General features: G+C 32.6%; 1 protein-coding gene across 16 annotated transcripts; it reads left to right on the forward strand.

Annotated features, from left to right (window-relative positions):
- Positions 1-11,377: 11,377 nt before the first annotated feature.
- LOC112276411 (uncharacterized) lies at positions 11,378-17,975 on the forward strand. 16 transcript variants are annotated; one of them, XM_090247090.1, is made up of 14 exons: positions 11,378-11,598; positions 12,403-12,486; positions 12,776-12,844; positions 13,087-13,363; positions 13,771-13,877; positions 14,089-14,210; positions 14,408-14,525; positions 14,804-14,865; positions 15,035-15,086; positions 15,381-15,495; positions 15,712-15,810; positions 16,245-16,350; positions 16,719-17,184; positions 17,303-17,543. In XM_090247090.1, the coding sequence occupies exons 4-14, from the start codon at positions 13,106-13,108 to the stop codon at positions 17,517-17,519; spliced, it is 1,722 nt and encodes a 573-aa protein (XP_090103216.1). In that variant the 5' UTR covers positions 11,378-11,598; positions 12,403-12,486; positions 12,776-12,844; positions 13,087-13,105; the 3' UTR covers positions 17,520-17,543. The 16 variants fall into 16 exon arrangements, 12 of the variants coding, with proteins under 12 accessions (XP_090103216.1, XP_090103217.1, XP_090103222.1 ...); XM_090247091.1 differs by having other exon boundaries at positions 12,415-12,486; XM_090247089.1 differs by lacking the exon at positions 11,378-11,598 and adding an exon at positions 11,662-11,827 and having other exon boundaries at positions 12,415-12,486.
- The last annotated feature ends 5,340 nt before the right edge of the window (positions 17,976-23,315 follow it).

A 23,315-nucleotide genomic window follows, 5' to 3' on the forward strand; every position in this document is an offset into this window, starting at 1 on the left:
TCAATCTTGCAACCAAATGCAAGAAGTTTTGCTTTTACAAGTATGACAGGGACAAGGATTAGTATGCTTGAGAATTTTGATGGATTAAGATCAAAATTTTGAAATTTTTTGCAATAAGCCAAGCTCTATTTAAAGTTGCATCTTTTCTAATATCTCAATGGATTTATTCAAGTCAAATTCATAGGTGCACTTCTATCAAGAAGTGCTCTCTTTTGATTTATACCTTTATTGAAATAAGATTTGCAACTCTTTTATGATTTGAATTCATGCCTATAATTTTTTATGGCCACATTTGGAGAAATGATCAAAAAAGAGTAGCAAAGATCAAGCTCTTATCATTACGACAAGGATCATGGTCTGCCACCATATATGCTACTAAATTCCAAAACCTTGCCTGGGATATGGATTGCAATGACAAAGTTCTTATTAATGAATTTTGATATAGATTGAAGGATAATATCAAAGACTTGTTACAATGCTTGAGAAAAAATCTTTGAGACAATTTATTGTTGAAGCTATTGCATGTGACAATTGATTATTTAAAAGATATCAAGAACAAAGATATGACTAGAGAGGAACAAAAAAAATAATGACACCAGCTTCTAAGTTTTTAGAAACTTATTTATTAAAGTTAGAATCCATACAAATTGATACGGTATATTTTAAATCTCTCACAGAGCAGAAAAAGAGTGAACGATGTTAAGAGGGCTTATGCTTATATTGTGGAGAAGATAAACAAATTGCTCAGTATTTTCCAAAGAAACAATGCAATTACAAAATGAAAAGTACAATTGCCAAAGAAGAAAATGTGTCAAAAAATGAGTTGTTCCAACTATAATAGAAACCGTGTAGTTAAAATCTTGTGCAACACCTAGTAAAGATCATATTTTCTCCTTAGATCCTTCACCTTGTTTTATAATAGAAGTCTATTTAGGACTAAAAAATCACAAAGTCTTAGCCTTATTGGATTTGGAAGCCTTAGTTTGTTTTATAGATGAAGACTTTCTCAAAAAATAAGATATATCTTTAATTAAGAAAATCAAACATGTATATGTAGAAATAATATATGGACGTTCATTGTGTTCTGTAGATGTTATATATGAAATTATTCTTGTAGAAGTAGCAACTAGTAGTTACAATAGTTTAGTAATATTTAATGAGATTAAATTTCTTTTTAATCCAATTATTTTAGGATTTTTATCATTAGAAAGATATAACCCTCAGATAAACTAGATTTCTTGCAATCTTGATTTCTTCCATAGTTTAGTGCAAGGTCTTGCTAGGTAAGTTGAAATCCATAAGTCTAGTACATCCAAACTCTTATTGACAAGTGCAAAAGCTTTCATGCATACCTCAAATGAAGGGCCATCTTTTGCTATATATACCATATCTATTACTAATGGTGATAAGATATCAAGTCGTATTTCTAATGAGTACCAAGATTTTAAGATTTTTTTGAAAAAAAAATACATATATTCATTAGAGTATCATCCTCATGATTGTATAATCAATCTTCAAGAAAGAACTCAACTACCATTTGGACCAATCTATAACCTATGATAAAATGAATTGGCTGTATTCAAAGAGTACATTGATGAAAATTTGGCGAAGAACATTATATGCCATTTTAAATCTCTAATCGGTGCTCCTAACTTATTTGTGAAGAAAAAAGACGGATCTCTATGGATGTATGTCGATTATTGAGGACTTAACAAGATCACCATTAAAAATAGGTATCCTCTACCTTTGATTTCAGGACTTTTTAATCAACTAAATCAAGCAAAGATCTATACAAAAATAGATCTATAAGGAGTATATAACTTGATCTACATCAAAGAAGGAGATGAAAAGATGACTACTTTTTAAACTAAATATGGATATTTTAAATATAATATCATACCTTTTGGATTACAAATATACTAGTTACTTTTCAACATCTAATAAATGATTTCTTTTGTGAGTTTCTTGATGATTTTTTCATCTATTATTTGGATGATATTTTAATCTATTCTAAGAACATAAGAAAGTATGAAGTTCATATTCATTGTGTATTACAAAAACTAAGAGATGCAAGATTGTACACAAAGATAGAAAAGTGTGTATTCCACATTACTCAAGTTGACTTTTTGAGATGCATCATTTCCAATGAAGGCCTTATGATGGATCCAAAGAAGGTCTAAATTATCATAAATTAGAAGATCCTAAAAATAATAAGAGATGTGCAATGCTTTTTAGGCTTTGTTAATTATTATCAAATCTTGATCAAAAGCTTTTCTCAAGTTCGAGCTCCACTTGCATATTTGACTTATAAAGACAAATTTGAGTAGAATAAAGAAGCTGAAGCATCATTTGTTACTTTCAAGAAGGAATTTACTTCTGTACCAACTTTATATCATATTGACTTTTCTAAGGTATTTTTTATAGAAAGAGATGCATCAGACTTTGCCTTAAATATAGTATTGTCTTAAATGGAAATACATAACAAACTCTATCTAGTAGCTTTTTATTCTAAGATATTTTCAACAACCAAAATTAATCATGAGATTTATGACAAAGAATTTCTTGCAATTGTGGATTCATTTCAAGAATGGTGTTATTATCTAGAAGGTACTTCAAGTCCAGTCACAGTATATACAGATCACAAGAATCTCGAATATTTCATGTTGGCACATATTTTGAATTGTCGCCAAACTTATTGGAGCATGTCATTATCAAGATTTGATTTCAAGATTACATATCGATTTGAAAAATAATAAGGTTTATTAAATACTCTTTTTAAATACTCTTATCTTGCATCAAAAGAAAGAGATATATTTTTTGATCAACACGAACAATCTTCTTGAAGCTAAAGTATTTTCATCTTTTAGTAATGAAATCAACATTGATTGTAGATTCGATCCTTATCAAACAAATACAAAAAAGTATGCCTTTTGATCCTCTTATTTGTGATATCAAGAATCTTTCTTTTAAGTCTCATGATATTTCAAAGTTCAAGTTTAAAAACAACCTACTCTATTTCAAATGACGCCTATATGTTCCAGAAGAAGAAGCACGTTTATATATTCTTCAAGCACATCATGACTTTCCAACAGCAAGACATTTGAGATACAACAAGACTTTAGAGCTTATATCCAAAGATTCTTGGTGGCCACAAATATGAAAGGTGATAAAAGACTTTGTCCAATCATATAATGATTGTTGAAGATTAAAAACTTGTTATTGATCTTATAGACTTCTCCAACCATTGCCTATATTTGAACAACTATGATCTTCTATTTCTATGGATTTTATTATAGATCTTTTAAGTTTAAGTTCGTATGACTCTATATTCATAATTGTAGATTACTTCACCAAAATGGTATATTTTTGTACCATGTACAAATCTATTTCAAGTAAAGAAATAGCTAAGTTTTTTATTGATAATATCTATCACTATCATGGATTGCTATTAAAGATAAGAACATGATAGAAATAAATGAACAAGTAAGACTTCTCTCAAAGAAAGATAACAAAATAGAAATAATTTGATATATATATCAAGAAAGAAATTGGAATGGCTATTGCCAAAAGTCAAGAAAATTAGAGACCCTTGAAACTAGACTAGAAGCAAGAAAGGAGTTGACAAGAGTGAAGAAGGCTTCACTCTTGTCTCTATATATATACTATCTAAGTAGGGGCTACATGGCGATGTTCTGTAGGACCTCCAATATGTGTTGACTTTGTAGAACATATGCCTTGACTTATAAGGTAAGTCTTTCTATATGTGGGCAACATAGTTAACTTGGTCTTTAAGCTAACAACATGTATGGCACATGGCCAACTTGTTGACCACGTTTCTAATCCAAAAAGTCAATTAAAGACACCTATAAAGTCAAAGTAGCATCTATAAAGCTTCTAAAAAGCTTCCGTATCAAATACTATAGAATTAACTTACTTTTACCTATTTTTACTCACTTCTACATATTTATATATGTAATTACTGGTTGACATACGTATATCCATGATATTATCCTTCCTTCTAGAGACGAGTTTCACGAGAAGTAATAATCATATGTTAAAAAAATCTATGATGTGATAAATTGTATTTGCTACATACTTTCATCTTGGTTCTCTTTGAAGATGATTGATAGGGCCTCTCAACCATCGGTAGTGTCTCATATCAAGGCAAGAAAACTACCCAGTTATTTAATCATTGTTGAGGCCTTCATAACTTCCTTCGAATAAAATATTTGGAACACCATCAGGAGTTGTTCCTACCTCTAATAAAAACACCAAATAGCGGGAGTCCCTTCCCAAATCGTAATACCAAACGTGTTGTATCTCACCATCTATTCAAGGAAGAACATGTCATTTTTGAAGATCTTCATCTTGATTGCATCATCTTGAAGGTTGTGACAATCGTAATATCTCGTTCGGTAGGTCAATAAGCGAAGGCTCTTGAGTCGAATCCACTGGTTGTCAGTTTTCCATTTCCTAAGTGTCACAACGACAAAGCAGCTACAAACAATGATTGAAAGTAGAATGTTATCTTGTTTAGATCTTGTTTCTTTTATAAAAAATATTTTCATCTTATTTTTGATGGATGTCATTGATGAAAAGCCTCCACCGCCTTTGTTGTATTCACAAAATTCCTTACTGGCTCCCATGTGCGTTCACTAATATCATATCTGCACCAATGGATAAGATTTTTTAAGTTATTTTGGCGCCGCCTTGAATCTAAGACTTCTTTCACTTCAAACTCTTCATTATTGTCTACTTCTATAGGAGGAGGTGGAGCTTGTCTTTTTCTTGATATGTCGACTGTCTTATATGGTTCAAAAAGAGATAGACTGAATACTAGATAGATTTTCATTGACTCTGGTAAGTGTAAATGATATGCAACTCGATTGATTTGTATAGAAATAGAAAATCGTCCAAGCCTTCAATAGTCCAACTTGTCACAAAGACGAGTGGTCTTGATATTGCGACGAAGTAACTATACCTTATCACCCATGTGGAATGATAGTAGTTCTTTTTGATAGACATCCGCATTGACCTTTTGTTGTTCTTGAGCTTCTTTTAATTATGCCTTTATTGTTGTATATAGCTTTGACAAATGAATTGCCAAATCTTTTGCAATAGGATTATCAACTTTTGAAAAGTCAAAAGTATCAAGTCATGGATGATAACCATAATTAGCAAAGAAAGGTATTTATTTAGTAGAAGAATGTACCATGTTATTGTAAGCAAACTCTGCCAATGATAAAAGAGTTGTCCAATCATCATGTTGGTAGCTAATGGTACATCTTACATATTACTCCAAAACTTGATTAACATGCTCCGTTTGTCCATCAGTTTGATGATGGAATATTAAAGATAGTTTTATATCTACTTTTAGAATCTTAAAAAGAGTCCGCCAAAATCTTGATACAAATTGAGTTTCCTTATCTGATATAATATCCTTAGATAATCCATGATAGCGATAGATATTGTCAAGAAAAAACTTAGCTATTTCTTCACCTGTGATAGATTTTACACATGGTATAAAATGTGCCATCTTGATAAAACGATCTACTATCACAAATATAGAATCATAAGAACCTGAGATTGGAAGATTCGTGATAAAGTCCATAGAAACAGAAGACTATGGTTGTTCTGGAATGGATAATGGTTGAAGAAGTCCAAAAGGTCAATGACGAGGAGTTTTTGATCTTGAGCAAACATCACATGATTGTACAAAATCTTTGACTGCCTTCCACATTTGAGGCCACCAAAAATCCCTAGATATCAACTCCAAAGTCTTATTGTATCCAAAATGTCCTGCTATTGAGAAGTCGTGATGAGCTTGAAGAATATGTAAATGTGCTTTTCCTTCTGGAACATATAGGCATCCTTCGAAATAGAGTAGGTTGTTCTTGAATTTGAATTTAGCGGGATCATGAGATTTAGAAGAATTATTCTTGATATCATGAACAAGAGGGTCTAAAGACATACTTAACTGGACTTGCTTGAAAAAAGTTAAATCAACAATCAATGTTGATTTTATTGCTCGAAGATGAAATTGCTCTGGCTTTAAGAGAACCATTCTTTATTGTTCAAAAGCTGCATTTCCTTCTTTTGGTGTAAGATAAGAATGTCTAAACAAGGCATCAGACAAACCTTGTTATTTTTCTGGCTGATAAGTGATGATGAACTCAAATCTTGATAAAGACATGCTCCAATGAGCTTGACAATGATTTAATACACGTGTTGACATGAAATATTCGAGGTTCTTGTGATCTGTATATACGGTGACTGGACTGGAAGCGCCTTCTAGATAATGACGCCATTCTTGAAAAGAATCCATAATTGTAAGAAGTTGTAATTGATTTCTACTGTTGAGAATTTTTTGGAATGAAAAGCTATTGGATGAAGTTTATTATCTATTCCTATTTGTGTTAATATGGCATCTAAAGCAAAGTCTGATGCGTTTGTTTCCATAAAAAATGGCTTAGAAAAATTTATGCGATATAAGATTGGTGCAAAAATAAAGGCTGTCTTTAAAGCTTCAAATGCTACTTTCGCTTCTTGATTCCATTGAAATTTAACTTTGGAAGTCAAATGTGTAAGTGGAGCTTCAACTTGAGATAAGTCTTTGATGAAGATTCGATAGTAGTTGGCAAATCTCAAAAAGCATTGGATATCTCTTACCGTTTTTGGAATCTTCAAATCCATAATAGTTTGAACTTTTGTAGGATCCATCATAAGTCCATCATTTGAAATGATGTATCCTAAGAAGTCAACTTGAGTAATGTGAAATATATATTTTTCTATCTTGGCATAGAGTCTCGCATCTCTTAGTTTTTGTAATACTTGGCGAACATGAAGTTCATATTCTTCTGAGTTCTTAAGATAGATAAAGATGTCATCTAGGTAACAGACAACAAAATCATCTAAAAACTCCCAAAAGATATCATTCATTAGATGTTGGAATGCTGCTGGTGCATTTGTAAGTCCAAAAGCCAGGACGTTGTATTTGAAATATCCATATCTTATTTGAAACATTGTCATATGGCATAATTTGCTATTTGGAATACACTGGGTATCTAACTGTAGAGAGTGTACCTTAAACCTATATATGATTCTTTTCTTGGCTTCCAAAACTCCTTTATTTTTGTATAAAACTCCAAATATAACAAAATCCCTTCAAAACATATTTTTCCCGCGAAGGGTTTTCTCGCCTCAAACTTTAGAAAATCATAACTATTGATCTAACCGTTCAGTTTGTTTCAAATTCACAAGATAGGTAGAATTTATCCTTAAATTTTACCACAAAAAAAACTAACCGCAAATTCACTCTTGATCTTCTGGCATCTAAGAAACCCTAGCAGACACTCCAAACCCTAATTTACAAGCATCCGAAAAACTATTTTCCTTATATCTCAAAAATCCGAACTCCAAATGTCATAAAACTTATGCACAAAGTTTACTTACATGAAATTACACATCCCTTGAAATTTTGAGCCAAAACCTTGTCAAATTGCTCAAGATATAGCTCAAGAGACAAACACTAGTAAATCGGTTTACTTACCACCCTTAGATTGCATGTGCTGACTTCAAAATCCAATAACTTCTTCATTCCAACTTAGAATCCAGTAAGCAGTATGTGAAAAGTATAGCCGCAAAAGTGCTCTCTCCAATCGCGGTCGCCGATCCTCAATTGCCATCTGTACGCGTGCGTTATGCCTAAAAGAGTGACAGTAGGTCCAAAACTAATACCTTAACTTTGAGCGCCTATAACTTCTTCATAAAAATCCCAAATGACACAAAACTTGCACCAAAACCTTAACCAAAAACCTAAACCTTCTGACCCTAGCCTTCAAAGTTCGAATGCTCTTGAGAAAAAAACCCTAATCCCTAATATGGCCTTGAGCAGCCTCCTCAAAGCCCATTGGTCATGATTTTTGACCAATAGGAATGGAGATTTTTTTATTTTTCATCTCCATTCATCTATATTGGTGCCCTAATTACTCCCTTTGCTACCAAAATCCTTCTTCAATCCTTTTTCTTATAAGATGTACATAATTTATGCTCTAAACACCAAATAAAAGAACCAAAATAAGTTTTCAAATGTCACCAATGTCTAACAAAGGTGACTCTAAATATTTAGAAGTTACTATCAACCAAAACCAATCTTAAAAGCCACTACCAAAAGGAAATTAAAGTTATAAAAATTCTATAATAATCTTTTTAAACAACCTCTTCTCAAGGTAATAATTAAATTATATTCTAAAACCAACTAAAATCTACTAACATGGCTCTCACCATGTTACTTAATAAATTATATATTAAGTAAATAATTACATTATTTTCAAATAGTAGCCAAACCACAATACGACAACGTAGTCTTCTATTCATATCCTTCTTTGATACGTACCAAATTGTATGCTCTCCATATATCTACTTTTATATAGATCTTAGCTTGATTCAACTAATTAAGAAGTCAAGATATCAAAGGTAGCAGATGCTTGTTTTTTATAGTGATTTTGTTGAGTCCTCGATGATTGACATATATCCGCAATGATCCATCTTTTTTTTTCACAAATAAAATTGGAGCTATCGCTTGAAATTTAGAATGGCATATGAAGTTCTTAGCCAAATTCTCTTCAATATACTCCTTGAGTTCAGCCAACTCATTTTGAGATAAATTATAGATTGGTCCAAATAGCGGTTGTGCTCTTTCTTGAAGGTCAATTGAGTAGTCATAGGAATGACGTTCTAGAAGAGTATCTGCTTTCTTTTTCTCAAATACATCTTAAAAATCTTGATATTGGCTTAGAATGCCACTTGATTCTTTCCACCAGTAGAAATAGGTGTGGCATATATGATACAAGGTGATCCTTCTTTTGCAGCATGCAAAAAAGTACTTGCACCTACAAATATAGGTTTAATTATACTAGACTTATGACTTTTTACTTGATTAACTACACTCTTAGTTATACTTTCAGAAAAGTCAAGACTACAAAAAATCCAATCTATTTTAGGATTATATTTTTTTAGCCATGATAAACCTAAAATAACTGGATTAAAAAGAAATTTAATGATATTAAATATTACAAAGCTACTATGACTATTAATTGCTATTTCTATAGGAAAGATTTCATGAGTAACATCTCCTGAAGACAATGGATGACCATCTATGACTTCTACATGAATAGGTTTAGTTTTCTTTACTAAAAATATGGTATGTCTTTTAGCAAATTTTTCATCTAAGAAAGATGTTGAGGCTCTTGAATCTAGAAAGGCAAAGGCTTTGAAATATTTAGGTCTTAGAATAATATTTATCGTAAAACATGGAGAGGGTTCTGAGGAGAGGATAGGACCTTCACTATGCATTATATAAGATTCCAACCGCTTCGTCCCTATTGTAGCTAGACAAATTTGTTTTTCGACATGCTATCTCCTTTAATCACCGTACTCCTCATTTTATGGTTGCATCGCTTCTTTGGGCAATGTTAAATAGTGTGCTTAGGTTATCCACAATATAAGCACAATCCTTCTTGACGACGAGTCTTTTCTTGCTCAGTAAGAGGTTTGAAACGTACGACATTAATTTTTATATCCTCTACTTCTAAATATATGAGTTGAATAGATATTGGTATTCCCATTGAATTATAGTAACGTTGAGGTCTACTTGTATGGTTCTCAGATCGGAATTCAAAAAAATAATTGTCGCACTTCACAGCAAAGTCAATTGCTTGACTCAATGTTTGAGGATCAGGTAAGTTGAGCATTAATTTTTTTACCTCATATTATAATCCGTACAGAAATTGGCTAATAAGTGCTACATCATCCCACTTGATATTAGTTGCAAGTTATCAAAATTGTGAAGCATACAATGTTATTGATCGATTACCTTGTCGTAAAATACGGATCTTATTGATTGCAACACGAATTGCATCATGTTTTCCATACATGGATCAAAACTCTGCCAAAAAAGCCTCTAGATTATCCAATATTGGATCTTGTCATTCAAGAAAAGATGAAAACCATTTGTATTGTATTGTATTTGTATTTAAAGAATATTCTTTAGCTCTCAAACATATCTTTTGAAAATAGCTTCATTTGCGTCACACTTTTTGTGACAATGACATGGATTCATCAAGTACTTTTGTAAAAAACTTATAAGTATAATATTATTACTTCTATCACAATTACTTCTACCACAATTTGCCATCCACTATATGCTACTATAATTTTGGCTACTACCACTACAATCCACTATTCAACTACAATGAGTAATTCAACAAACAGAGGTTGTTGTGAAAAAGATGACTTTATACATGATTATAAATTGATAGTTACAATTACCATCAACTCTTGTTATGGTTAACCTCTTTAGAGTCAAATTTAGATTATAGTTAATTCATTTTTTCCATCCCAATTTACACTACTAAAAGTAACCTACACTATATAACCAATATTTTATTTGGTCATGAGAGGTTGACTATAATAAGGGCTGACTCTACTTGTAAAGTTTTTCTTTCTTTGTTTGTTGAAAATTTTTTTTCTTCTTATATATATATATATATATATATATATATTTCTAGATTTTTAATCATTTTATTTAAATTATTATTAAATAAATAATAATTAAGAATTCTTTAGAAATATTAAATTTTTAGCAACTAAATAGACAAAGAAAAATTAAAAAGACTTTTTAGTAAGTATTCTGTAAAATAAATGGTTGAAGTTACAAATATGATCTATTGATAAAAAAAAATTATATAGATTAAAGCAAGTAATTAAAAAGTACATGATTTTGTGGTATTTGATATTGAAAAATACTAAAAAAAACATCCAAAGCTGATAGTTTTATAGATAGAAAGTTAAAATTGATTTTTTACATCTCCAAGCTCTAAAAGTTTTTTATTTTAAAAAAATTTTAGTAAATAAATGTATTTAAAATAGGAATAAAAATAATATAAAAATAGCTATGAATTCTACATGGTTTAATATTTTTTTAATTTAGAAGTATTTTAGAAGAAAAAAACTCATCAAACTACCCAAAATATTAAAAAAAAAATACTGTTACATTGTAATATTATAAACTATCATGCAATATTTCATTTTACTTATATAAAAATAAATAAATTAAAATTTTATTTCAGAGTTTTGATTTTTTAAATTTTTATAACAAGATTAAATATGAATTACTTCAATTTTTTATTATAAATTTTTAAAAAATAAAATAAAGATATTATTTTTTTAATGAAATTTCACTGGATCTGTTTATTCATCTTTAGTAAGTTTTTAGATTTAGAAGATCATATATGGTTATATTTTTAGATTATAATTTTATTTTCCAGTTTATTTCTTTAAAATAGATACCAAAGCACTAATTTAGATCAGACAAAATCAAACAATCACGCATAATTATTATTTTTATTGAATTTAATTATTTAAAGTTATTTTCAAATTCTACTTTATTAAGATGATAAAAATTCTGATAATTTATATGTTCTTTATTTTACAATCATCACCAACTTGATATGAATTTAGCTAAATCTAATCAAAGAAACTGATCTTGAACAATCCCATATCCAAATTGAGTGCAATGTTTCAAGAATATTGAAAACTGTAAGTGAAGAGTCTTTAAAAGTTTATTATTTTAATCCATGTCCAAATTGAGCTATTAATAATTCAGTTCTGTGGAACACCGAGTCCAAAAATAAATACTCTATCAGCTTGTCTTTGATTCAATTCAAGAATATCAATTTCAAAACTTTGATAATCATCCCACTTGATTAATTGAGATGATATTAAACATTGTCCAAATTAAATTATAGTTTGTCTTTTGAACACATAGGTTCATGATTAACAAACTCAAACTCATCTTGTTGTGCATAAAATTATTCGAGTTTATCCCACTACTTTGCTCGTTCTTGGAGAAACCCATTTCAATTTATTTATTTTTTTTAATTTTTTAATTTTTTTTTTTTATGGTTTTATCATTTCATCTTCAAGTCTTGCTCTTCATTCTAAATCTCTTCAATTTACCTTTCTGTATCTTTTGTGTATCTTCCTCCTACTCAGCACATACATTAGAAGCTGATTTTTTTTTTTTCATCCTGCATATTTGGCAAATTTAAAGAGTTATTGATATCTTCAATATATGTATATATATATATATATATATATGTTACGCAGATAACAATATCACTTTCATTACACAACCTAAATTTACTTCTTTTAAATATCATTTGATATCCTCATCAATATGTATATATATATATATATATATATATATATGTTATTTTCTTCTTGACACATCCTATATTTTCAGAAAATTTAACAGAATCCTTAGGGTTCGGTTTCTATTGAATTTTTTTTCAATAATATTAAATCAACAAGAGTCGACCATCAACAGTAAAGCTTTCTCAGGGATGGCTGCAGGGATCCGAACCGTCAACCATTTGCAGAGTAACTCATACCCCGATCACGATTTCCACGGTCATCGTTTACCGGGTATAAATGACCTGATCCGGTTATTTAGGGGAATCTATTGCGGGGTATCAATTCATTTGAAATTTGAAACGGAGGAATCGTCTACATCCGCCGAATCGACCATGAGGCGGCGTTCGGCCTGCGAGGAGATGGTGATTCGTGAGAGTGTGAATGCTTGAGTGCCGATTGATTTGCCTTAAATTCAGCGTTGCTTCGCGTAGATTTGGTTGGGGTTTTCGAAGGTAAAGTCTTTGTTGTGTGTTCCTTCGAATTTTCTGTGCTGGTGGGGAGCTGAGAAATCTTGTTGCAGGGGAAGTGCTTGATGATTTCCAGCTTTTTGCATCTCCGTCCCCAATAATCCTCAGTTGGTCCTCAGTTGGTACGTGATTTTCTTTGATGATTTTGCTGCTAATTTTGTGTGACACGTGTGCGAGAAGCGTTCTTGTCTATTGTGGTTTTAAGGTATGTGTAATTGTGTTGGTAGGCTTTTTATTGGTTACTGGACAGTGAAATTTGTGCGCGATTCGCATTGCTTCCGATCGTCCTGCTTGTGAAATCGTTGGAGCTTTGAGTGAATTGTAACCGTTATGATAGGTCGCGGGAATTGGGTGTGTGGATCAGGGTGGATCAATCGCTACAGATGGGTGAATCGGGGAACTCGTCGGGAAGCGTTGACGTGCGAAGATCGAGTAGACTTTTAAAGAAGCAGATTGATGGGCTGATGAAGACACTTAGCTTGGTAGATGAGTCGGAAGAGATAGAAATGGAGGAAGATGAAGAGGAGTGGGCACCTAGAGCAGGTAAGAGTGGAGCCGGTAGGGTCATGGCGAAGAGAGGCGAGAGGGAAACGAGCGCTACGAGCTCCAGCCAACGGAGGACGAATAGGAACCATGCTGAGGTGAGAGAAAGGTGTGCATCCGCGGCATTGGGCACAACGAGCGCCCCCGGTTCTATTAAGCCGATTTCCGGATGAGATGTAGATACTGAACTGGAGGTGGTGCAGACTGGGATGGGATTGTTTCACATGATGCGCGGTGACTGGGTTGACGGTGATTCACGTGCCACGAAAGTTGGCTTGAACGCATTGGTGAGGAAAATAAATATAGAAATATTGAGAGACAAGGAACGGACTCCTGCTGGTGGTAGAACGAGTGCCCCTATTTCTTCGAGTTGAATTCTGGGAAAGTTGAAGGAACAGAGACCAAGAAGGTGTAGATGGGGTGGGGTTTTATCCATGTGATGCACGACGACTGGATGTACGACGGTTCATGTGCTGCAGGAACTAACGTGGACGCTGTATCGCAGGAAACTGCAGTTGTGGATCCGATCAAGGAAGATGTAATGAAGAAGTCTTTTGTGCCCAGTGTATCGCAACTGGACGAAGTGATCGACCTAAGCTGTGACGAGATTAGGTGTATTCTCTAACACTCTCGAATAGATGCATGAGAAATGATTCACCGATGATTGTCACAGGCTGATATGATAAGGCCGCGCTCTTGATAATGATAAGATTCGTGGAATGGTGAAGATTGTGAAAGCATATCGTGTGTGCTGGGTTATATTTTTACATAGTCAATTTATTTTGACCTGTCACCATTACCTGAAGTGTTGATGTTGATCCAGTGATGACAGTGACGATGGAGACAGCTCTTCAGACTACGAAAGTGGAGGAGAACAAGAACTAATCGCACCACTCAGTCATGAAGATGCAGGACTATTTGCTGAAGTGATGAAAGTAATTAAAGGTACGCGGTTGGTTTTGATTCTGAAAATCGTTTTCAATCTGTGCAAGTGCCAGGATTATTATTAGACGAGCTGAGACGTTTAGCAAGCTGGAGATACACATCAAATACCTCAATGTAATTTGGAACTGTAGCGGGTATATTTTTGTATTTACTAACTATGATGGAGCCCGACTATTTCTTGTATTATTGCTGTGTAGAAGGAAGTGATCTAAAGAAGCCCAAAGTCGAACATCTGAAAGCATATTTGCGAAATTATGGGTTACGCATGGTTGGTGTGAAAGCTATCCTCTTGAGTCGTGTTCAAGAACACTTGAGGTACAACACTTGTATTTCTTCTAGTTATACCACATGTAATGTAAAGGTACTTTGCAAGCTATGGTTCAGTCATCTCTTGCCGCATTATTATGACGGTGACGAGGATAAGTTCGGGTACACGGTTAACTGAACTTTAGTCATTCCACTGAGTTTGGCCTGGTGCGTCAATCACTAGTAACCCTATGGGCATTAGGTGAGAAGCGGCCGGTTAAGCACCGATGTATATCAGGCTCGTAGTGCTTCTCTATATCTAACTTGTTGCGCTCTGGGTATTCCAGAATCAAGGATGGACAAGGAGAAGATATATATCCAAGATCGTCTTTTACAATAAACTGCAAGGGTGATGTTCAGTGCAGTACCTGATGTTCGTCTAGTGTTACCACCCCTGTTTGTCTCTGTCACTTTTCCTTATCTTCCCAATCGTGTCTATTATTTTCCAGAATGAAAGTCATGTGGTTTTTGTTCTTTCACGTGAATTCTGTTTTGAAACAGTGAATGTATACTTGCAGGTGACGTATGTCTTGGAGACATTGTGCTGTTTCTGCAGAATGTTTATGATATGTGAGGCCCTGGACACTTTTGCCTGATTCCTGATCTGTCATACTAGTGAGATTTATGTGTTGCAGCAGTTTGGGAAAGGTTTTGGTCGCTAGCAATTACATAAGTTGGTATGTTAAGGATATATTTCAGTAAAGGACTTGAAGTCGTTGAAAGTAATTACATTTCAATTCAGAGGTTAAATCCCTAGACAGCCCCTTGGGTAAAGCAATGTCATTGCGTGGGAAACGGTTTGAGTATATTGGTCAACCTTTCTCTTAGAGTTGCTTCTTCTCATTCTCTCTTTGGATTGGGTAGGCCGTTTGCAATTCAGAGACGAGGTGCGAGTGGTCCTCCCTTGGGAAAGCGTTGGGTGGCTGGCAAAGTTGTAAATGAGAGTTATGGTGCTGCAAAGCAGCAGCACACATTCACAGTGAGTGGCTTACGTGGTTTTCAAGGGTGTGTCTCGTAACGCTTGTTTGCGTTCTAGACTTGCCCGTTAGTAGGCTTGTGAAATTTTCAATAACGTTTTACATTTGAACGTTTTCATGTACTGTCGATTCTGGGTATAAATAGTGCTTTCACTCTCATTCGAATCTGCTTAGCCTACTATCAGTCCTATTGGTCACTGTCATCCGTCATCTTACAGATTGAAGTTCTGTGGAGCACGGGTACCAGGCCATTTTACGTCATGCGCCCCCTTCTAATCAAAGGCCGCAATTTGTATCGTATGAGCACTCTCAGACAGGTATTATGTTCTGCTCCATTGCACTTCTTCACTTTTCAGCCTCGAACCAGGTTACGAAGACAGTATTTATTATAGAATTGACTTTGTACTTCGAGATTTTTTTCCAAATAGGAATTCTTAATCTATTGATAAAGTCTGGTGTGTGCATTGATTTTCAAACAGAGGGTTTGATACCTGATACTTATTTCATCGTTTAGTAGTCATTGTTCATGTTCTTTCACAATGAGCATGAGATCAAAAATTAATTGAAGTATTCAAAAATGCATTATGCCCTACTTTCTAGTCTTCCCCTTGTTTGTGTTTGTAGTTCTTTTGAAAATTCCTGTTAAGTTGTTATTTAAGTGTAACACATTATCCAAGTAAATCATTACAAGTTGTGGGAGTGTAGTAATTCCATAACTATGACAAATGGTACATCGTTATAATTTATGCAGCCATGGAGTAACGAAGCAGAGAGGCAAAAGGTGTTGGAGGAAAAGCATGCTCGTGGTGCAAAAGCTCGTGCGCTCAGACGGGGTGTGAAGGCATCGAGGTTAAAAGGTCTTTAACTACACGTATCATCCTCCGTGTTTGATTACCCTGCTTTTGACTCATAAACTTTTGGTCAATACTGTTTGTTTATCCTCGGAACCTTTTTCCAACTCGCTTTGCTTGTTTCTATCCTCCGAGTGCTTTTGTACAATAATTTTTCCTCTGTGAGACACCTCAAAGGCTAAATATTGTAGATGAGCCTTAATTAGATTTCGAGGCCTTAATTCTGCATCTGTTGTGTAGGTTTGTTGTGTCAGTTGCACAGCTCCCATATTGAAGCATTCGTTCTACGAAATGAAACCGGAAGGCTTGTCAGGTATTTGTTGCTTGAAAATAAAAGTAAATTCATGTACTGACTTAATCTTTTCCACTCCTAGTTTCTCGTACGAAAGCAGGGACGTCTACATCATGGTCGGGCTCAAGGGAAAGCTCACGTACTCGAGATCGCCCAGCGGCAAAAGTCTGGGGACTTGACCCGACAAGCCGTCCTTCGCAACATGAAAGGATAAACAACCAACGTAATGACTACCGATGTCAAGACAGGATTGCCTCACACGCACAAAATCGAGATCGCCCAACGGCACAAGATAGATTTCATCCCACAGCGTCTTCTTTCCACAACGCTTTGCAACATGGGAGGGTTCATACTCAGCAGCAATTCTATCAAAGCGGGTTGGGGGCACACCCAGTCCCCTTGAATCATGTCCGTGAACGAGAAATTTTACATATCGCCTGTTCCACTGCTGAATGTGATAAGGCCGGTGCGAAGCAGTGCATAACGCGGGCATGTGCCTCATGCTGTTACAGGAGTAACTCGTCGAGAGGGAGATGCTCTAGACATCTGTAAGGCTTTCACCATCTTTTATTCTTGCTTGAGAAGTTCTGATGGTCTCTATTCAATCCGATCTAGATATCCAGTACTTATCATGAGAATTGATCCAACCCCCACCCATGTTTATAGGCCGTGTAGCATTTTCAAGGTGCTTTCATGTGGACACATACGTATTACTTTCCACATGCCTAGGCATGATTTCGAGCCTCATGTCTTGTTTTATTTTCTCTATTATTGGTGTTTTTTGAGGTTTGGCACATGTAAACATCTATCGTGTCTAAAGTTGCACATGTTAACAATGTACGACATTTCGAGTGACTTACCTTCGCTGCCCAGAAACTCGTAGAATGGGTTTTGATTCAACCTTGTGCCTTGTAGATGAATGGAAAGTTTACCAGACACTGATTGAAGTCATTGAAGCTGATCCTGAGCCCTGTAAAGCGAGGATTTGCATCATTTAGTTTAAGGATTTAACACCATTTGTGAAGAATGCCGCTTGGATTGGAGCGCAGACTACTGATGCGCTTTTCACCCTTTGTGGTCAAGTTTGTGTGCCTACTAGAACTCTTTATACATCTGTATATCAATTTGAACGAAATATATCTTTGTAATTTTACTGTACTGCAAATAGAAGAGAGATTACAATCTGAAACCTTAGAGAAAATATACATGTATACAGTTACTAGCAAAATTTACCGTGTTAGTTGTTAGTTTCTAAAGTGTGTAGGATTTTGAAGATGTTTTTGTGTGCTCATTGATTGTTGTTGTAAAAGAGTAAAAATAATTCCGATTAAATTTGTCAGTTTTTGTAGTCTTTTAATACTAGAGTCAATTTCATATATATTTAATTGTAATTAAATATAATCAAAGATTCATATAATTGTATGTTTATTACCAACAATATAAAATATTCATGTACATATAAATCACAAAAAAATATATACATGTAAAAACTTGTTTCAACAACAATAATTTAGGAATAATAAAGGAAAAAAACCAAATGCATTGGTAATGATACAATCATTTTTAACGCTTAATATTTAATAAAGAACTTAACTATTTATTTTTAATTAAAACAAAATTTGGTTTAATTTTTTTAATCCGATAATTTAATTAATTATATATTTACATATACATAATTCAATATATCATTTATAGTTTCTTAGGTAGTATAATGTAATTTTAGTATATTTTATTTTGTATTTTTGGTTTTGAAATATAAGTATATTATAACAAAGAATTAATAAGCATAAAATTGGTTATAAAAGCTATTACTTATTTAACTTTTAAGTAAATTTTTTCCACTATCATAACCTTAAATCTTGTAACATCATAAATAAAATGAACAAGTTTAAACCATATAAAAATTGATAACTAATATTATAATTATAACCTTAAACTATTATATGATTTAACATTTTATTTGTTTCTAGGCAATATGTTTTATGCCAAAAAACTTACATATATATATAAATATATATATGTATAATTATTATTCATAAAAATATTTAAATTGAAATTAAAGGTACTTATTAACTTATAAACTTATAAACTATATATACATATAAATAAATAAAAATAAATCATCAAATTACAATAATATATACTATTATTATTTTAAAGAAGAAAATATCATATATATGTTCTTGCATATGTTTAAATGTTAAGAATACCCCTGTATTCTTGATAATAGCAAATATATCCTTAGAATTTTTGATAGTAGCAAATGTATCCTTCAATATGATAATGTATCACCAATCTAACAAAGGAGCAATAATTCTCATGGATTTTGTTACTTTTTTTTTAATTTCATATGGGGCCCAAACTAAATGTCTTTATGCTGCGCCTTTAAGATTTCATCCGATTGTAATCATAAAGGAGCCTATTGCCTGAATATTGTGTAATCTTAGGCAACTGCGACTCTCTTCTCTGCAACTCCCTTGTCAACTATTGCTACTATGTTGTCTTTCCTGCAAGAAGAGATTTGTAAGAGCATGACTACCATAACAATGGTGATATTGCACACTTATTGGATATAAAAGGGGTTTTGTCAAAGCACAAGTGCAGTAACAATAGTGATGTAGCACTCACACATCAAAGCCAATATCAAAGGTACATTGGAACTAAAGGTATATCAGTGCCTCACCTAGATTGTATGGCAATAATGGAGGATAAATGGATTGTGAAGAAGAGATCCACAACAATCTAAGATTGCACAACATATGGGTAATAGGCTCATCCACAATCTAACAAGGCAAAATCATAAAAGCATGCGGTTTGGGTCATACATGAAACAAAAAAAGTAATGAAATCTATGAGAATTGTTGTGCCTTAGTCAAGTTGCTGATACATTATCAGATTCAAGGATACATTTGCTATTATAAAAAATTCTAGGGATATATTTGATATTATTAAGAATTCAAGGATATTCTTAATATTTTAGAATATTTGAGGGATATATATATATATATATATATATATATATATGATATTTTCTCTTTTAAAGATTATAATATTATTATATACTTATGTATATTATTTTAAAATTTTAAATATAATATTATTAATATTAAGAAGTTATTTGATTTTCTTTTGAAGTTATTTGATTTTTTATAATTATTTCAAAAAAGTATTAAATTGACTTCTATTATTTTATTTTATTTTTAATTTTTTAAAAAATCTAAAGTATCTGTAAGTAATATCATATATATAAACATACACACTATACAGATTATGCACTAAGTTAGTAGAATATTAGATAGTAATTTTTAATGTTGTGATAAACATCAAAAATAACAAAAAATAATAAATATGTACTTTAAAATTTTAATTGTCATTTTTTTAAAAAAATAATAAAAAAATTGAAGTAAAATATTGTTACATATATGTCTATGTGTATGTATGTATGTATGTATATAATACACAATTGTGAATGATTTTGGATATGATTTTGTGTATTAAATCTTACAAAAATTTGAAATTTTATATTTTACATCAACTTAATCTAATGTTAATTTTATATAAAAAGAATATAAGTTATTCTTTATATTATAATATGGAGGTATTTGATAAGTAATTATAAAGAAATAGATTAGAAAATAACCACAAATTAATAGATTAGAATTTATCTCATTTGTTTAAAAAGATGCAATTTATAACTTATATTTTAATTATACAAGATTTTATTTGTGATTTTAATGAAATTCTAAATTCTTTTTAATTTGTAATAATGCTTAATACATATATTTTTTAATATTTATTAATATCCATCATTTAAATAAAAAATAGATATATAATTTAAAATAATTAGTTTATATATTTTTTAACAGTAGAAATTATTAGCAATGTGATTGCTTGTAGTATTGTGGTAGAAGGCGTATGTCACCTTCCACCCCTTTTTGCATCAATAAATGCATATTCAGTTTTGTAGATCCTATATATATATTTATATATTTATATATATATGTATATATAATATTTTATATTCAAGCATCATAGATTGAAGTTTTTTGTAGTAAATGTAAATGAAAAATTATATATATATATATATATATATATATATATTTACTAAAGATATTATAAGTTATAGAGAATAAATGACAATTAGGTAGAATATTTATGTCTCATACAATAGGATTACAATTAATAAGCCCATAAGTTAAAGAGAGTAGGCATACTTATATTTAATTTATTTAAATATGCATTTTAATTTATCTTCATTGAAGATTTTTTTTTATGTATATTTATACCTATATATATACATATATATAAATAGTGGTCATAAACCAAATAAAGAATTTAAGAAAATTTTCATCTTTCAAGATGTTCTAATATAAATTGACACTCACTTCTTAAATATGATTTTTTATTTTTAATCTTATCAACATAATTTGTTTTTGTCCTTCTTTATTATTATGATTACAGATAAAAAGAATAATTTTATTTGTAGTTAAAGTAATAATAGACTACTTATATTAAAAAAATCCCATAGTTATAAATCAAGAGTAAATTAAATATAATAGACCAAGTTTAAATGAAAAGACTGTTTTTATTTTTGATTGTATATGATCAAATTACTACTTGGTACTTTAATATGCAAGAAAATTGACATGATTTTTGTCAAACTTATGATATTATTTATCATCTATTATTTTTTCCACCGTCTAAAGAAGTTTATGATTTAATTTGATTGTATAAATAACCTTATCAATAGTTTTATTATACACCATTTTGCTATTATTTAAAAATCTCATCTACATATATATATTTTTTACAAGTATTACTCCATTCTTCATTATTAAATATCTTTGCATTGCATTGTATCTATATTAGAGAGCATCAAAAAAAAATAATAATTATAATAATTTTTTTAAAATAATTGAAAGCAAATCATAGAGTACCAACATAAAATTCATTAGAGAATTCAATTTGCAAGAAAAATACAAATAAACTTAATTTTAAGAAAATATTGATTGAACACATTCATTAGTGGTAGGCTTAAAAGTCATAAGTCTACCTAAAGTTGTTCTCCAAAGGTGTCTTCTTCCAACTAGAATACAAAAATATAGAAAATAATAAAAAAAAGAGAGCCACAAACAAGGAAACAAATAAATATTGAATGAAATTATTTAATGAAATCATGTCCACCTCAATGAAAGAACCAATGAAGGGGACCGTTGTATTCACCATGCAACAATTAGTCTACTTAACTTTCCTCTTTGACATTTTCTCTAACGTATTCTCCTCCTCTGACACCCACAAACCGTATAAATAAATAAATAAATACACACACATACACACACACCCCTCTACGTACATACCACCAGATCCTTCCTGCAACGTTTTTCAACAAGTTCACTTTTTCTTTAGGATTTATGGGCAGTATTGTTGGCAGTTAAGGTTGCTCAGTCCAGGACCAACAGTGCCACGTCACGCCATGCCCTGCCGGGCTTGTGGGCGCCGGCTCCTACGACCAGTGATGATTGTCTGCAGGCGGGGGGGGGGTGCTGGGGCCCTGAGTCGGTAGCATTGAATGAGTTTCAGAGCTTTAATGGCGGATTGGGTTTCAACGCGGAGTTCAACTCGAGCCGACATCTTACTTGGCTATGGCTTTCCAATTGTCTGCCCCGTGCAGACCTGAGAGCTTTGATTTGCCTTGCCTTGCATTGGCTCCCACTTCTTCCATACCTTTATAAAACTGGCACCCCCCTTCGTAATCCCCTCCATCATCCACATTCTCAATCCATTCCTTGCTGCTGCTGCTGTTATTGTTGTCTCTTGTAGACTCCACGAATCTGTCACTTTCTGGAGTTAAACTGAAGTGTCGAAGTCCCTGAGCTTTCCTGCTCTCGACGACCGTGCTTGATCGTTGATCGTTCTCTAAGAGCTTCGACCAGATATCAGACTCACCCTTGACGAAAACTTGGTGTGAATTTGCCTCATTGTGACACCGCTGTGAAGAAGTAGAAGAATTTGAAGTAGTAGCAGAAGAAGAAGAAGAAGCAGACGCAAAGATGGGCTGCGGAGGTGAGGAAGGTGATGGCGGAGCCTCGAAGTTCAACTGGTCTTGGGTCGGAAAGAAAACTTAAGCAAAGTTTCGCAGCTTCGAATCTCATCTGTGAAGACTATCGCCGCCGAAGGCATGATTCTGTACATAGTGTGATACCTGGGGAATGAGCATACTTCGGTGTAAAGACGAATCGGAAGAAGTAGAGAAAAGGAAAGAAAAAAGAGAAAAACACACGGTTCATGAATTCACTAGAAGATCTCCAGCTCATTCGAGCAAGAATCATGAATCGAGGTCTTCATTCCTTTCGTTTTTTTAAGGCTCGGCGATAAATGGATGTCGGCGAACTGTAAAACTGCCAGTTTTGAACTTCGAAACATCGTTTTTGTGAAGTCGGACACCCTCGAACGGCGTGGCTTTTGCCGACTAGGCCATCGAGGTTAGGCGCCTAGTTTTTGTACATTTTGTAGATACAAAGATTATTTTGATCTCTTACGATTACTTGTTGATTATTACTCGAGAATGTTAGCCATCCCTATTACCATCTTGGTGGGAGAAAGTGAGCATCATTCGGATTACCTCGTAAATCTTCTCATGTTTGCTGTGTCCTGGCTGTGTTGGTGATGCAATGACCGT

The sequence above is a fragment of the Physcomitrium patens genome, chromosome 24 (genome assembly GCF_059467195.1).
Source record: "Physcomitrium patens ecotype Gransden chromosome 24, ASM5946719v1, whole genome shotgun sequence".
Classification (NCBI taxonomy): Eukaryota; Viridiplantae; Streptophyta; class Bryopsida; order Funariales; family Funariaceae; genus Physcomitrium; species Physcomitrium patens.